At 39.9% G+C, this 16,900-nt stretch overlaps 1 protein-coding gene across 7 annotated transcripts in view; it reads left to right on the top strand.

The window, feature by feature from the left end:
- LOC134213061 (uncharacterized) overlaps positions 1-14,448 on the top strand; it is a 126,449-nt gene extending 112,001 nt beyond the window's left edge. For all 7 annotated transcript variants that reach the window (XM_062691587.1, XM_062691593.1, XM_062691588.1 and 4 more), the window contains exon 6: positions 12,656-14,448. In XM_062691587.1, coding sequence (XP_062547571.1) covers positions 12,656-13,225 — 570 coding nt within the window. In that variant the 3' untranslated portion in view covers positions 13,226-14,448. The remainder of the gene's footprint in view (positions 1-12,655) is intronic.
- The last annotated feature ends 2,452 nt before the right edge of the window (positions 14,449-16,900 follow it).

Raw genomic sequence — 16,900 nt, 5'->3', positions numbered from 1 at the left:
TCTGTATAACTGTAACTCACGGATTTCACTTTCTTTACATTAATTTTATTCTAAAACTCAAAGGAAAATATTTCAGAATTAAAACCAGAAACGCAAACGTATCCAATGTTTTGTTACAGAAAGGACTTCTGTTGTATTATTGTATGTTTAGAATTTCTTCATGCAACTGTTTTTCCAAAATTTCCAAAAAGGAGGACATCTGGTTTTTAATGAAAAAGGAGGACATGTCCTCTATTAGGATACCATATGGTCACCCTAAACCTATACCAAATTAAATATGATCAAAATTTAAGTCCCATCTAAGCCAAACCCGGGCAGAAGCCATCAATCGAATAACAAAACATTATATGGACTTGATTGATATAAGAGATAAAATAACAGGCAACAATATCAAAATTTTGCATTTAAATATCAAGATATGCTGTGGATAAGAATAAACTAATGGCACATGATATTGATCACTTCTAACAATTGACCGCCAGCTAAGGGTTGCGTACTTAGCTGGTAGTGCAGCCTGGGCACTGTTGTCCTTCTGACATCAGCTAGAGTGAGAGGGCGCGTCTTGTGGGGTCTGCCTAGGATGTGGTGGGGTTCGACAGTGGGCTCTGTTGAACTCCTATAAAAAGCTGCATGTGTCCCCAAGCAGGCCCTATCAAAGCGACCGTGTGCCGCTCAAAGCGCACTAGCCTAGTCCTGGTGTTGGGTGGGACTTTAAACAAATTTGACCCGACTGACCGAGCGTCTGTTCACCAAGGAGGTGCGGCTCCAACAGCGTCTGTTCTGGCATCCAGCGGCTGAGTATGAAATGCTATTCCCCGGGAGCTATACCTAAGATGGCAGCCTCATCCCGGTGGATAGGGAACCTTGGGCCAACAACCTACTGTTCCCGAAACATCAATTTGTTCGAGAATCCGATAATGAAAGAATACGGACTGATTTTACAGCGACGACTCTTAGCGCGAAACAACGGACACGAATAGGAACATGGAACGTTTGGAACTTTGGAGAACACAGAACGCTGTCGGGACAAGTTCTGCTATACTCTGGTTTACGAGGTGAACACGCTCCCCGGCATCGCGGAGTTGGCTTCCTACTAAGCGCTCAGGCACACTCTGTGCTTATGAAGTGGGAACCTATAAGTGAAAGGATAATCGTTGCCAGATTTAGAACACGGGTCCGAAACCTTACTATAATCCAATGTTATGCGCCAACCGATGCTGCCGATCTGCAAGACAAAGAGAACTTCTACAGTCAACTCAATGCCGTCGTAGATAGAATTCCGAAGGGTGATATCAAGATCTGTTTGGGCGACTTCAATGCGAAGATCGGATCCGACAACTCGAACCATGAGCGCATTATGGGACGCCATGGTCTCGGAGAAATGAGCGAAAACGGAGAGCTGTGCACAGAATTTTGTGGTAATAACGACATGGTGATCGGGGGATCGCTCTTCCCTCATCGACCGGTTCACAAGGTCACGTGGGTCTCTCGTGACGGCTTTACAGAAAATCAAATCGACCACATCTGCATCAGCCGAAAATGGAAACGGAGCCTTCTTGATGTACGGAATAAACGTAGTGCCGATATTGCGTCTGATCATCACCTCCTCATCGGCGAAATACGCCTGCGCATTGCGCGGATTCGTCGGCAGGAGGAAAGAGTTGGACGACGATTCAACACACGCCGACTGGAAGATGCCACGGTAAAACGGTCCTTCGTTGAAGAACTGGAGACGCGTGCTGCAGATATTCCGGAAGGTGGCAGCGTGGAAGACCAATGGACCGCCATCAAGAATGCCTTCATCACCACCAGCGAGAATAATCTGGGCGAACTACGCACCCAGAGAAAACAATGGATCACCGATGAGACCTGGAGAAAGATAGAGGAGCGAAGAGAAGCCAAAGCCGCGATAGAGCGATCGAAAACCAGAGGAGCCCGTCAACGATACGCGGCTCTTGAGAAGGAAGTAAAACGCTCATGTCGACGGGACAAGCGAGCGTGGGCAGACTCTCTGGCCGACGAAGGAGAGAGAGCCGCCGCAACCGGGGACATTCGCCTCCTCTACGATATCTCACGACGCTTAAGCGGGCGAAAATGAATGCAACGATGCCTTTGAAAGACTCGAATGGTCAGTTATTAACCGACCCAACTAACCAGCTGAAACGCTGGTTCGAGCACTTCGAACAACATTTTCAAGTGCCAGCCAGGCTATCACCACCTCGGCATGATCTGCCTAGGATCCGACGTATAACACGCGTCAATACCGAAGCTCCATCACAGCTAGAGATTCAAACAGCCATCCAAAGCATGAAATCGAATAAAGCCCCAGGGGTCGACCGCATATCAGCCGAGATGCTCAAAGCTGACTTCATGACATCCGCTCAACTACTGCATCGTTTATTTCGTAATATCTGGGACACCGCACCTTTCCCGGTCGACTGGATGCAAGGTATCTTAGTGAAGGTGCCCAAAAAGGGTGACCTGACTGTATGCGATAACTGGCGAGGCATTATGTTACCGTTCTCAAAGTTCTGTGCAAAATTATCCTAGCCCGGATTCAGGAGAAGATCGATGCGACTCTCCGGCGGCAGCAAGCCGGATTCCGTGCCGGAAGATCCTGTGTGGACCATATTGTCACGCTCCGCATCATTCTGGAGCAGGTAAACGAATTCCAAGAGTCCCTTTACTTGGTATTCATTGACTACGAAAAAGCTTTCGACCGTCTCAATCACGAGAATATGTGGGGCGCCCTGAGACGCAAGGGAGTTCCTGAGAAAATCATCGGCCTCATCGAGGCACAGTACGAGGCCTTCTCGTGTAGAGTGCTGCACAATGGGGTCTTGTCCGACCCTATCCGGGTCGTAGCTGGTGTGAGGCAAGGATGTATTCTATCACCGTTACTGTTCCTCATCGTAATCGACGAGATTCTGGTAGATGCGATTGACCGTGAACCAAACCGCGGACTGTTATGGCAGCCTATAACCATGGAGCACCTAAATGGCTTCAAATTGGCGGATGATGTTGCACTCCTCGCGCAACGGCGCTCTGATAAGCAGAGTAAGCTCAACGACCTTGCCGAGCGCTCCTCTTCGGCAGGTTTAGTCATCAACGGTAACCAAACCCAATCGTTGGATGTAAACACGGTGACTCCTTCCAGTTTCACAGTAGCCGGGCAACCAGTGGAGAATGTTGAAAGCTTCCAATATCTTGGTAGCCAAATGGCGTCAGACGGCGGTACCAAGATCGACATAGGCGCACGGATCAAGAAAGCAAGGGCTGCCTTTGCGAGTTTAAGAAATATCTGGAAAAACAGGCAGATAAGTGAACGCACCAAAATACGAATTTTCAACTCTAACGTGAAATCTGTGCTGCTATACGCTGTGTGTATCAGTGGAGAACACTCAACGGCTGCAGGTGTTCATTAATAGATGCCTGCGGTATATAATTCGGGCCTGGTGGCCTCACAACTGGATCTCAAACAACGAGCTCCATTGTCGTTGTCACCAGAGGCCGATAGCAACAGAAATTCGGGATCGGAAGTGGGGCTGGGTCGGCCACACTCTACGTAGGGGCGGAAACGAAATCTGTAAACAAGCATTAGACTGGAACCCAGCGGGACATCGCAGCAGAGGCAGACCCAGAGGCTCATGGCAGCGAAGCCTCAATAAAGAAATAAAAGAAGTCGACCGAAATCTAACCTGGCAACAGGTTAAAGCGATAGCCGGGCAACGCTCAGGATGGAGATCTTTCAAGTCAGCCCTTTGCACCACCGGAGGCCGGAGGTGTACAGGATCCATAAGGAAAAAAATCTAATCCATAACCAATTTAATACAAATTCAATCTAATCCAAAATCAAACTAAACATAATCCTATCTAAACTAAAGCCAATCTAATTAAAGTCAGATCTAATCCAAATCCAATCAAACCTAAATACAACCTAATCCAATTCCGTTTTGATACAAATCCAATATAATCCAAATCCACCCGAAAACATCCTAGACCGCGAATCGAACTCGTCATCTCCGGATTGGCAATCCTACGCCTTTGCTTGCAAGGCTTACAGGAAACCCCAATTCAAATCCAATCTCATCCAAGTCCAATGAAAACCAAGTCTAAAACAAGTCAAACTTAATCTAATCCAATCTAATCGAAGTGCAATCTTATCTGAACCCAATATAATCCAAATTAAATCTGATCCAAAATCAAACTGATCTGAATCGAATATAATCCAAATTCAATCCAATCAAAATCCAAGTCCAATTTAAACCAAATGCACTTCTAATTCAAATGCAATCGAATCCAAGTCCAATTCAACTCCAAGCTAGTACAGGCCAATCTAATCAAAATCCAATCTAATCTAAGTCCAGTCTAATCCAAACCCAATCTAATCCAATCCCAATCTAATCCAAATCCAATCCTACCCAAATCCAATCCAAATCCAATCTAATCCACTCTTATCCAAATCCAAATCGATTTAAATCAAATTTCAATTCAAACTGGATTCAAATCCATTTCAAACCCAATTCAAATCCAATATAAATTCAATCAAAATCTAATCTAATCTAGTCCAAATCCAATATCATCTCAATTCGATCTAATCGAAATTCAAGTTTTCCAAATTCGATGTAATTCAAATCCAATCAACATGCAACCTTAGACCAAACCAATCCAATTTCAGTCCAAATGTAATCCAAATCCAATTCAAACCCAATCCAAAATCAACTCAAATCCAATTATAATCCAATCTAAACCCAATCGAGATCCAATCTAAATTTAATCCAAATCCAATCTAGTCCAATCCGAATCCAAAACAAAATTCAAATCCAAATCCATTTTCAATTAGAACCCAAACCAAATCTAATCCAATTTAAAAAATCCAAATCCAGTACAAATCCACTCCAAATTCAATCCAAATCCTATCTAATCTAAATCCAATCAAATCCAAATTCAATCTAATTCAAATCCAACCCAACAAACATTTAAGACAAGCTTTTATAGCCAAAAATAGTCTTCTTCAGTTGCAAAACTAGCTTATTTGACTTAAATAGTTTTTGGGAATCTAAACCTAATCAAATCTAAATCCAGGTCAAGGCTTTTGCAATGTCCTCATCGTCGGTTTACACCCCATCTGGTTGAATAAGCTTATATGCAGCATGCAAATCTAATTATCTTGAAAACTGGATGGTCAAGGTGCTCCAAAACCTTCTGGAGCTCAGCCCACAGTATCTGCCGGACCTACGAAGGTATATGCAATGCCCTCATCGATGGTTTACACCCAATCCGGTTCAATAAGCATGTACGTATCATGCATATAAAATTTGGTTGAATACGGGGTGCTCAAGTTACTCCAAAACGTTCTGGAGTTCAGTCCACGGTATCTATCAGATAAATCAAGGCTTTTGCAATGTCTTCATCGTCGGTTTACACCCAATCTGGTTCAATAAGCTTATATACATCATACAAATCAAATTTTCTTGAAAACGAGATGCTCAAAGTACTACTCCAAAACGTTCCTTGAGTTCAGCCCACGAGGTTCATACAATGCCCTCGTCGACGGTGTACACGCAATCCGGTTCAATAAGCATAGAGTAGAGTGGGGCAAGAGTGCGCGTGGGGTAAGAGTACGTTTTCGATTTTTTGAAGTAATAAAAAAAATTAAAATAGCATCACTGCATCAGTTTGACAGGTATTCTGGCCAACTATTATCATGTGTAATTGTAAACGATTTGAATAAACAACAAGGGAGATATCGAGTTCAATAACTGTTTGATCATTTCGCTAAAAATAATTGAATTTCCGCAACTAGTATTTCATTACCATATATACGTTCAATCAGGTGAACAATATACCATTTCGATAACCTATTGTATAGAGTACTTTATGGTACAGAACACCAATCCGGTTGGTTTTCCAAGAAGTCAAAACTATAACTTGAATAATTTTTGGGACTGTGGGGTAAAAGTACGCAGGAACGGGTGGGGCAAGAGTACGCATATGAATCTTCAAGTTATGATGTCAAACCCGCATCTCTGACCGAAATATAACTTCTTTCAAAGCGTAAAGATCCACAACTAAGAAAAAAGGGATAGAATTTGAAATTATAACAAGTTTTTAGTATAAGTTGAAGTAATTTGCTGTTAGAAAGGACTTAGCGAACAAATCACTGAAGCGAAATAATGAAATTGTTTTAGGACTTGTTGTACACCTAAACATAGTACGAAAATACAATTTCATCTAAATGATAATTTCATTTAATCAGAAGAAACATCCATAAATTACGCAACGCTTTGCTGGGAGGGGTTGCGAGATGTTTGACAATCCATATAATTTTTAGAGGATTCATACAAAAAGTGAAAGATAGGGGGAGGGGTGATGAAATAGCCGAATTTTACGTTACGTGATTGATGGACTTTCTTTAAGGAAAATTCCTTTGTTTACGCCACGTGAAACCTGATATATATTTTTACCTCTGTTGTTTTGCCTTTCTCGTACAACAAAGTTGTACCTGAAAGGCTTTCATTTCACTCCCAAAACGTACTTTTTATAGAGCGCTTGTAGACCCATAGTATTATATACCATTCGATTCAGCTCGACAAACTGAGCAAATGTCTGTCTGTCCGTGTGTGTGTCCGTGTGTGTGTGTGTGTGTGTGCGTATGTGTGTGCACATTGAAACATTAGACAATTTTTCTAGTACTAAACCTGAATCGATTTTGCTACAACAAGTTGCATTCGATGGGGAATGTTTTCTTCTTGTTCGCTATTGAATTTCATAATGATGGCACGGCTCAAAAAATAGTAAATATTCAAAGAGTTATGAGACATCATTATTTCGTAACAAATAAGCTATCGATTTTCTAGGTTATGTTCTCCCAAGACACAATTTATTCGAAACCGGCACACTGACAGCATAGAATACACAGCTTACACGGAAGAAAAAAAAACTTCACAAAGAAACATAGAAACCCATTAATGAGTTAAAAAGTACCTATTTTAAGATTTCATGTATACACTGAAAATTCTAGTTTATTTTTCAAAATGACCTAAGAAACATATTTTCATGAATGAATTTTAATATTGCGATCAACAGACCAATATGATAGCTTTTGATTGCGGTACACAAATTAATTCATGAAAAAGGTGACATATGTTCTTTTTAAAAGTTAAGCGTCATTTCTGCCATTTTTTCCCTATGGGCCGATGTGAGCAGTGAGAAGTGAAAAGTGAGACGTGAGAAGTGCGAAGTGAGGAGTGAAAAGTAAGAAGTAAGAAATGAAAATGAGAAATGAAAATCACCAGATGATCCGAAATGAAAACAAAAATGTTTTTCCAAATTTAATCTACACTATCCTTTGAAAAGAGCTGACATTTTTTTGCTAATATTTTCAAATGGATATAATAGAAAAACGACGCATCCCACAAAAAGTGTTGTATGGGTGACCATCGCAAAATCAGTCAAAATTTCTAGTGAAAATATCGGAAACAATCCAAATTGAGCCCTACACTGAAAAAATCAGTTTAAAAATTTTAAAGTCGATTTGCGAAAAAATGCTCTTTTATTTAAATGAAATTTTGTCTCAAGATAGATGATTATGCCTCCTACCAACCGTCCATACATCGCAAGCTGGGCACTCTTAAGGAAAAAAAGTTTTTCTAACAAAAACTTTTTCTTGTCGGAATTATTTTCAGTGTATTTTCATCTGAAACTAAACCAATGAAAGCCATCGTTATAGAACCCCAAGCAAATCTATTTTTATGATACATTGTCTAATTTAGTCACTAAATATAGTTTGTTTTTAAATTAAGAGTAATATTAAAAAGGGGTTTATATCTTCAAAAAAATATTATATTCCATTATTAGCTTCTTTAGTTGCGACCAGTTACGACCAAAACATTGTACTCTGCCTGACTGTACAGGAATACTTAATATGAGTATATATGTATACATATGTTAAATCCACCCCTTAAAGACACTGAAAAAATCAATTCCGTCAAGAAAAAGTTTTTGTTAGAAAAACTTTTTTCCCTTAAAAGTGCCCGGCTTGCGATGTATGGACGGTTGGTAGGGAATATAATCACCTATCTTGAGACAAAATTTCTTCCAAATCAAAAAGAGCGTTTTTTTGCAAATTGACTTTTATTTTTTTAAATTGATTTTTTTAGTGTAGGGTTCTATTTAGAGTTTTTCAAAAAGTTTTATTAGAAAGTTTGAATGATTTTGCGACAGTCACCCATACAACACTTTTTTGTAGGAAGCGTCGTTTATCGATTATATCCATTTGAAAAAAATCAGTAAAAACAAGTTTGACCCTTTTCAAAAGATAGTCTGCATCAGATTTGGAAAACCTAAGTACAGTATACCCCCGCTGATCCGACAAATGTATGGCCGGACTATCGGGGTTTCTCTCGTTAATCCGACTGTCAAATCCGTACAACTGAACCAAAACAAACTCACAGCATAAATTTGAAAACTGACAGCATAATGTGTTTAAATGGGTGTTGATACTTTTTAATCCGGAAAATTCCGAATTAGCGAGATCCGGACTAACGAGTCGTCGGACTAGCGAGGTCCGGATAAGCGGGGGGATACTGTATGCACTTTTCTTTTAACTGCACTTCTTAAATATTGACCAATAAATTTACAAAAAGTCAACTTAACAATAAGAACACTTGCAAGTCCCCAAAAAGTCCTATTTGGCTTCATGCATTTCTATTACATTTCTCGCATAACTTTTCAAAAGGACCTAAGTAACATTTTTTCATGAATTCTCGCTTAACTTTTCAAAAGCACCTAAGTAACATTTTTTTCATGAATTAATTTGAATACTGCAATCAATAGTTCTCATGTTGTTCTGTTGATTGCAGTACTCAAATTAATTCATTAAAAAATGTTACTTAGCCCCTTTTGAAAAGTTATGCGAGATTTATAGTACAGCAAAAAGCCATCTAGTAGAAAATCTAGATGGATTATTCCATTGCTGACAAACGTTCATTTCGAACCAAAAACCGCAAGTTGCTGGTTGATTTTTTTGTCATATACTCTGTCTCGCTCAAACCAACAGCGAATAATCTAACGACTACTTTCACGAACACTTTAAATAAGGACCAGCCACTTTAACCGACCGTGTCCATTTAGCAAGTATGGTGTTGAATATAATCTGTAGATTAAAAAAAACAGTTTAATAAAGTAAAAAAAACTCAGCAAGTAACCGCACAATATTGAGTAAAACAAATTAAGTGTGTAGCATTTCCACATTCAATGAATAAATTTCGCACCGTGTATACTGACAGCATTAAAGTTTGTGTTGCTTCTTTCGTGCTTTATTGATGATGCTAACCTCTCAAGCAAAGCTTTCCAAAGCTTCAAATGTGGAACACGAAAACTAACACACGCGCTATAGAGACCGAAGCCGATGACTTTATCCGCTCGCATCAACACAGTTGTAAAAATTTCATCGTTGGAAATAGAATCGCATTCGTACATGCTTTCTCGTGCGCTCGTTACGTTTGCTGCCATTTTTTTCCTGCTTTGGAAGGAAAGAAGAGGCGTGTCATTGAGGCTAACTGCTTATTGGGTTGGGTGGTTTGGGTGGAATGATGGTGTAGTTTGGGCATTTGGGTGATTTGAACATAACGTTCGTTTTCATACACCTCATTATTTCCATATTATGCGGCTTTTTTCCATTGATATTTATGTGAATTGTGTTGTTAATTTTCACAAATGTACTTGTACAATTATTACACAAAGGCATGCAAAATCAATGTATGACATACAACTAGTTTTATTGAACTTTAATATTACATTGGTGAAAAAACACTACGTGGGAATCGGCCCTAAAACAATTGTAGACGCGCTGTCTGGACAGTTAATCCATATTGTATTTTATAATGTATTTTTTAAAACGTGCCGCTGCGCTAATTATTGTACTATTTACCCACGATCGCATATTTGTAACATATGCATTTTTTCCTTTCTCGTACAACAAAGTTGTACCGAAAGGCTATATGATTGCTCCAAAAGAACTTTTGATAGAAGGCCCGGAGACCCATAGTGTTATATACCTATCTACTCAGCTCGATAAACTGAGGTGACGTCTGTTTTTTTTTTGTGTATGTATGTGTATTAGGGTGGCTCAAATTAGTATGGGAAAAACTTTGTTCAATTTTTTTGATGGGCCGCCGTCTTATTCTGTTCTATTTGATGCCCTGATGCTCTGGACAAAATTTCAGCCAAATCGGTCAACGTTTGGGCGGTGCTAAATTCATTGGAAGTTTATATGGAAAAATGTATGCAGAAACATCCAAAAACAGTAAATTGTAGCTAAACTACACAACTTACGATGAAGAACTATGATACTTATCCAGATCTTGGAGAATTTAATACAGAATGTTATGCAGAAAACCGCGAGAAGATTCGAGTTTGCCCGGCTTAGTTATTAGCATTTCTCTGCAGTGGGGTTGGAGCAAATTTTCGTTTCTTTTACCTTTGAAAAGAAATAAATTCACCCCTACAACACTCCAGTAAAATGCTAATATCTTTGCGTAAGAAACTCTAATCTTCTCGCGGTTTTCAGCATAACATTTTGTATTTTATTTTACAAGAACTGAATGAGTATCATGGTTCTTGATCGTAAATTGTGCCTTCCAACTGCAAATCACTGTTTTTGGATTTTTCTGCATACATTTTTCCATATAAACTTCCAACGAGTTTAGCACTGCCCAAACGTTGACCGATTTGGCTGAAATTTTGTCCAGAGCATCAGGGCATCAAATAGAAACGAATAAGAGGGCGGCCCATAAAAAAATTTGAAAAAGTGCTTTTTGAGCCACCCTAATGTGTATGTGTACAAATTTTGTAGACACACGTTTTAGAACTTAGAATTATCCGATTTACTCGCAACAAGTTGCATTCGACAGGGAATTGTTTGCTATTGAAAATGGGCCCGATCATTGCTTTTCGGAATTATTGAAAAATCATTGTTTTTTCCCACAGGTCCCCCTTGGAAAAAAAATCAAAAAATAATTGTTTTTGAATGGTAGCAAGGCAAAAATATTAAAAATAATCGAAAAAATGTGATCTATTCACCCAAAGAGCTTTTTTGACCTTTTTAAAGTGATTTTTTCAATATATTTTATAATGCACGAGAAAGGCATCATCACTGCTAGGTGGATTAATCTGGGTTTTTGTATATATAAAAAACAATGGTTTTTCGAATGAAAGTGCACATTTTTAGGACCCCCTCCCCCTTTAAGAGTTACATAATCTTTAAACATTCCCTAATATATGCTCATTAAACATCAATTAAATGTTATTAACTCTTATTTGTGTTAATATATTCTTGAAGCACATGATTGGATAAATGCGTACTCTTACCCCACCCGATGCGCACTTTTACCCCACCGGTGGGGTAAGAGTGCGTTTTTCACTTGTCTTGCAATAAGGGTTCTACTAAAACGAATCTTTATAATTTCAATATTTTTTTCCACTGGGTAACATAAAGGAAGAGTATATAAATCATCGACACTGATTTGATATGCAGAAGCTTGCTTCATAAGGGCCACATAATCGATTGAAAACTAAGTGCGTACTCTTGCCCCACTCTACTCTACGTATCATGCATATCAAATTTTGTTGAATACGGGGTGCACAAGGTATTCCAAAACGTTCTGGCATTCAGCCATGTGATGTTTAACGCTAAACGGAAACATTATTCAGGGCTTGGTTGATCGGGTAAATCGCACGTTTTGTGCCCCAGGCCAGTTTGAAGAACTATAAAGACCCGTAGTAGCTTGTAAAAGTATTGAGTGAAATCCTATCGGTTCAATGGACCTCGGGCGTTTTGGAGAACCTTAAAGGTCTGTAGTAGCTAGTAAACATAATAAGTGAAAGTTTATTGGCTCAATGGACCTGCTGGGATATTTAGCGATGTACGGATACATCGTTCAAGGCTTGGTTGATCAGGTAAATCCCATATTCTGAACTCCAGGACGTTTTGGAGAATCAAAAAGACCTGTAGTAGTTTGTAAAACTAATGAGTGAAATCTTATTGGCTAAGCGGACCTGCTGGGATGTTTAGCGCTGCACGAATACATCGTTCAGGACTTGGTTGGTGGGGTAGATCGTATGTTCTGAACTCCAGGCCGTTTTGGGTACCCTGAAATAGGTTACGTTAATTCAAAACATTCATGTCTTTCGACCTCTTTTTTTTTTGACATATTCTCAGCTTTGGAAATTTTGTTTCTAGAGATATTTTCTGATGCATACGAAGATATGTACTGCAAAACAGTTTGGTCGGCCTAGGACGTCTGAAAAAAATATTTCCACACCGTTTTAGTGCTTTCGAGCGGAAACCCCCACATCAGTACGATAAATCAATGTAAAAAAAAGTCGTCCTGAAAAGGTTAACCAACGATTCTATCTGCTACACAATGGTCTTGAACTTCAAAGATTTGATTTTTAGCGAGAAATACTTCACTCTTTTAATTACCTTATGTCACAATGTGTTGTCATCAAATTCGGTTCATTGTATCCTGCTTCATTTTTTTAAATTTTCACCAATGGCTGCGATTTCATGCACAAACATTCGTCTTCAGTATCTATATCTATTTATTTGATTTATTTAACTCATTCAAACTTCTCATTTACTTTCATTCAGACGCCGAATCGAACCGCCATCCCATCGTCGCTCAACACTAGCACCCTGGCGAACCGCCGTCCACCCAAAATCAGCCTCCGACAGCGAATCCAAAACTTCAACCGAAAAAAGGAATCCGAGGGTCCGCTCAGTAACCCGGAGGCAGAGAACAACAGTCTCCTGAACACATCCGATGAGGTGAAACCATTCGACGATCTGTCGATTCTGGGCACCGATACGCAGAATCGCTTCGAGGACTCAGTGCCATCAACGTCGACCAGCACCAGCACCACTACGACGGAAGGCTATCGCCATCCCGAGACGGCCATCATGAAAATCTCACCCAAGGACTCCTCCGGCAATGGTTACAACAGCAACAACGACGGAGACTGGGATCTGAATAGTGCATCGTCCGATTATTCTAAACGGGTCGTCGAACTGACCCTGTCGGCCAGCAAGGACAAGGGCTTCAAATCGGTCAACAAGGGATTGCTGTCAAGGCGAGTGCCAGGATATTTTACTCTAGCCACAGAGGATCCCATTCTGCCCATTGAGGCATTTTTTCCCCAGGTGAAAAAAGTGAGCGCGTGAGACGTAGTTGCGAGTGATTATTCAAGTCGAATGTGAAGAGTGGGTGTCAGCAAAAAGTTGCTGCGGTTGAGTTGGTATTCAATTATCGTGTCGGTAAGATGATTTTTCCGTGATTGAGGTGATGATGAATGCGATTTCATTTTTTTCTTGGATGAATGCGAAAGTTCAAATGAATGAAACTGAAAACTTAACCGGTTCGGTCTCAATGAGTTTAGTCTAGATTGCTACAAAATATGATTTTGATAAGATAGACATATCGAAGTAAAAATTAAATTTCCACTTTAAATGGCTCAATAGAGACAGAGAACTTCAATATTTCGATGGATTCCAATGAATGTCGAATGATATTTATCAAAACGAAAGTCACAAATCCACTCTAACTTTTGACCGGGCCCTTATCCACATATTCTCACTCATGCTGTGTACCGTAAGCGTGCTTTTCAGCTCTTGTTGTACTTTTTCCAACCGTGCGACGCCTTGAGAGTGAAAAGACATTTACCGTACCCATCTCCTCCTAAAAGTTTGACATCATTGGAAATTTAACCATCGTACCAGATATTGGAAACAACGAACCTAGTTAAGTTTCAGATGTTTGCGCAAATGCGAATAGATCAGTTAGTTGTGCGGATACGTGTGAAGAGACCTACGTTATCATTTTACTTGTCATATGCGGCGGATAGATTCCCATGTAGTCCTAAATTTTCAACATGTATGTACGTTAGAATTTTTACTCCCCTCACTATTATGATAAATTATTACCAGTTAGCTGATGTCTGTTTGTGAAGTGATCAAATAGGTATTGAATAAAAAACAACTTCTACACAGAAGAGTCTACTAGTTGGGGAGAAGCTAGGAATGAATTCCGAAGAATTAGTTATAATATGCTTCATATTTTTGTTAGGCAATGTTGTCTAGTGAATATGTATTTATTATAAAAAGAAAAGTGGAATGAATTCACATGTGTACCTTTAGGGAAAATAGAAGTACATGGGCGGATAGGAGAATACTGAACTGAATCATATGATTCATCAAAGCAGAGGACTAAATTGTTGCTGCTAAAAAGTCTGTAAATTAGAATTTGTGTTGATTACAATATTATATGTAACACGCTAGCAAACATCTTCACAATAACTATGTGGTAAAGAAAAGCTAGCGATAAATGAAAAACATATTTAGTTGTAGATAATATGAAATAAACGAAAATCTGTAAATAGAAGAATAATATTTTTCTTTAGATGACAATCCTACAATGTCCATGCGAATTTTCTTCACTAAACTTTTTATATAACACAAGCGAAAAATAGACTACAAAAAATAATTTGCAAATATAAACTTTACTGCAAAATTACCATCGAAAATGCGTTCCACTATCCGTCTCTCTCCGTCGTTCCACTATCGTCCAGTATGGCGATCATGATTGGATTTTGAAAAGTTTTCCCCCAAAGTTCACTTTAAAAATTAAAGAAACTATTCGGGTTACTCTAACTTTGAGTAGTACTCACAAGTTTTACAATTTACCTGGGCATTTTTGAACTTTGTAAAGAATTTAAATTTTGTTTTCTTTCGGGAGAAGTTTGCAAAACTCAACCATCCGTCGCAACAATGCTTACCAATCATATTTTTATACTCAAAAAATATTCTGTTTATGGCCCACATCTAATCCACTACATTGTTCCCCTCTGAAACCGTATATGTTGTTTGCTCGATGGGTCTTGTGGCCAAATTGTCGCTCGCTCAAACAATAGTGAATGTAATAAGCGTGTAGTGATTAATGATAATTGAAAAGTGAGAAGTAAGAAATAAGAAGGGAGAAGTATTCCCACCATCTTCTCACTTCCCACTCCACATTTTACAGTAAGAATTTAAAAGAAACAAAGTGTCTCATTTCTCAATTCTTATTGATCATTTCTCGTTTGTTATTTCGTTTTGCCGTACAATATTGAGTGTGAGAAATATGAAAAAAAAATCTAGAAATTGAGAAGTACCGTTTTGACTCTAATCCCAAACAGACTCATATTACGAACACTTGTGACATGTAGATTAGTCTCAATAATTTCGTGGGAGCTGTGAGAATCTGAAATAATCCAGAAAGGAACCACCTACCTAGATGCCACGCGTCTTACCTGTCCGCCGGTGTGCAGTCGAAAGTGACAGATTGGCTTGCTGCCTGTGTGAGCCTACTGCGATGACACTCGTGGTGAGTGCCGAGCAGACAGTCGTGAGTAGCGGATGTAAAGCCCGATGTATACCAGAATGTAAAGGCTCTTTCACACCCACACATCCACTTCCCACTACAAAATGAAAAAATGATAAGTTTCGAAAAAAAATGGATTCGTTAAAAGTTTTGGTCAATCGTAATCAAGAATTAGGTTCCTAATGAAATACTGAGAGGAAGATAGTTCTCAAAATGTTTGTGATATCTTTGTTGCTACTGGATTGGTCCCACTTTTATTGTATCTTCTTCTTCTCTTCTTCGTATAAATAAAAATGTTTCTTATTATAAAATCATGAGTAAAAACTTCCTCCAATGCAGGACAACGTCTGCTGGGTTAATTTGTATTTTTTTTCTTCATTAACGTTCATTTTTAGATTTCATCAGTTATTCACTCATCGAAATTATCAAGGCCGGGACAACAACTTGTATTCATTTATTATCAGACTAAGACCGGAGTGGCCTGTGCTGCACATAAAAGTCTTCTCCATTCAGCTCGGTCCATGGCTGCACTTCGCCAACCACGCAGTCTGCGGAGGGTCCACAAATCGTCTTCCACCTGATCAATCCACCTTGTTCGCTGCGCCTTCTTGTGCCCGTCGGATCGTTGTCGAGAACCATTTTCATCGGATTACTGTACGACATTCTGGCTACGTGCCCGGCCCACCGCAGTCTTCCGATTTTCGCGGTGTGAACGATGGATGGTCCCAACAGCTGATGCAACTCGTGGTTCATTCGCCTCCTCCACGTACCGTCCGCCATCTGCACCCCACCATAGATGGTACGCAACACTTTCCTTTCAAAAACTCCCAGTGCGCGTTGGTCCTCCACGAGCATCGTCCAGGTCTCGTGTCCGTAGAGAACTACCGGTCTTATAAGCGTTTTGTAGATAGTCAGTTTGGTACGGCGGCGAACTCTATTCGATCGGAGCGCCTTACGGAGTCCAAAGTACGTACGATTTCCAGCCACTATGCGCCTTCGAATTTCTCTGCTGGTATCGTTATCGGCGGTCACCAGTGAGCCCAAGTACACGAATTCTTCAACCACCCCGATTTCGTCACCATCAATAGAAACTCGTGGTGGGTGGCTTACATTGACCTCTCTTGAGCCTCTTCCTATCATGTACTTCGTCTTCGACGTGTTGATAACTAGTCCAATCCGTTTAGCTTCGCTTTTCAGTCTGATGTAGGCTTCCTCCATCCTCTCAAAGTTACGTGCCATGATATCAATGTCGTCGGCGAAACCAAATATCTGGACGGACTTCGTGAAAATCGCACCACTCGTGTCAATCCCTGCCCTTCGTATTACTCCCTCCAAAGCGATGTTGAATAGCAGACACGAAAGACCATCACCTTGCCGTAACCGTGCCGTGCCTCGAGAATGGACTCGAGAATGCCCCTGAAACTCGAACTACGCACATCACCCGATCCATCGTCGCCTTGATCAACCGTATCAGTTTATCC

The sequence above is a fragment of the Armigeres subalbatus genome, chromosome 2, assembly GCF_024139115.2.
Source record: "Armigeres subalbatus isolate Guangzhou_Male chromosome 2, GZ_Asu_2, whole genome shotgun sequence".
NCBI classification, from domain to species: Eukaryota; Metazoa; Arthropoda; class Insecta; order Diptera; family Culicidae; genus Armigeres; species Armigeres subalbatus.
This window is presented reverse-complemented; position numbering and strand designations above follow the sequence as displayed.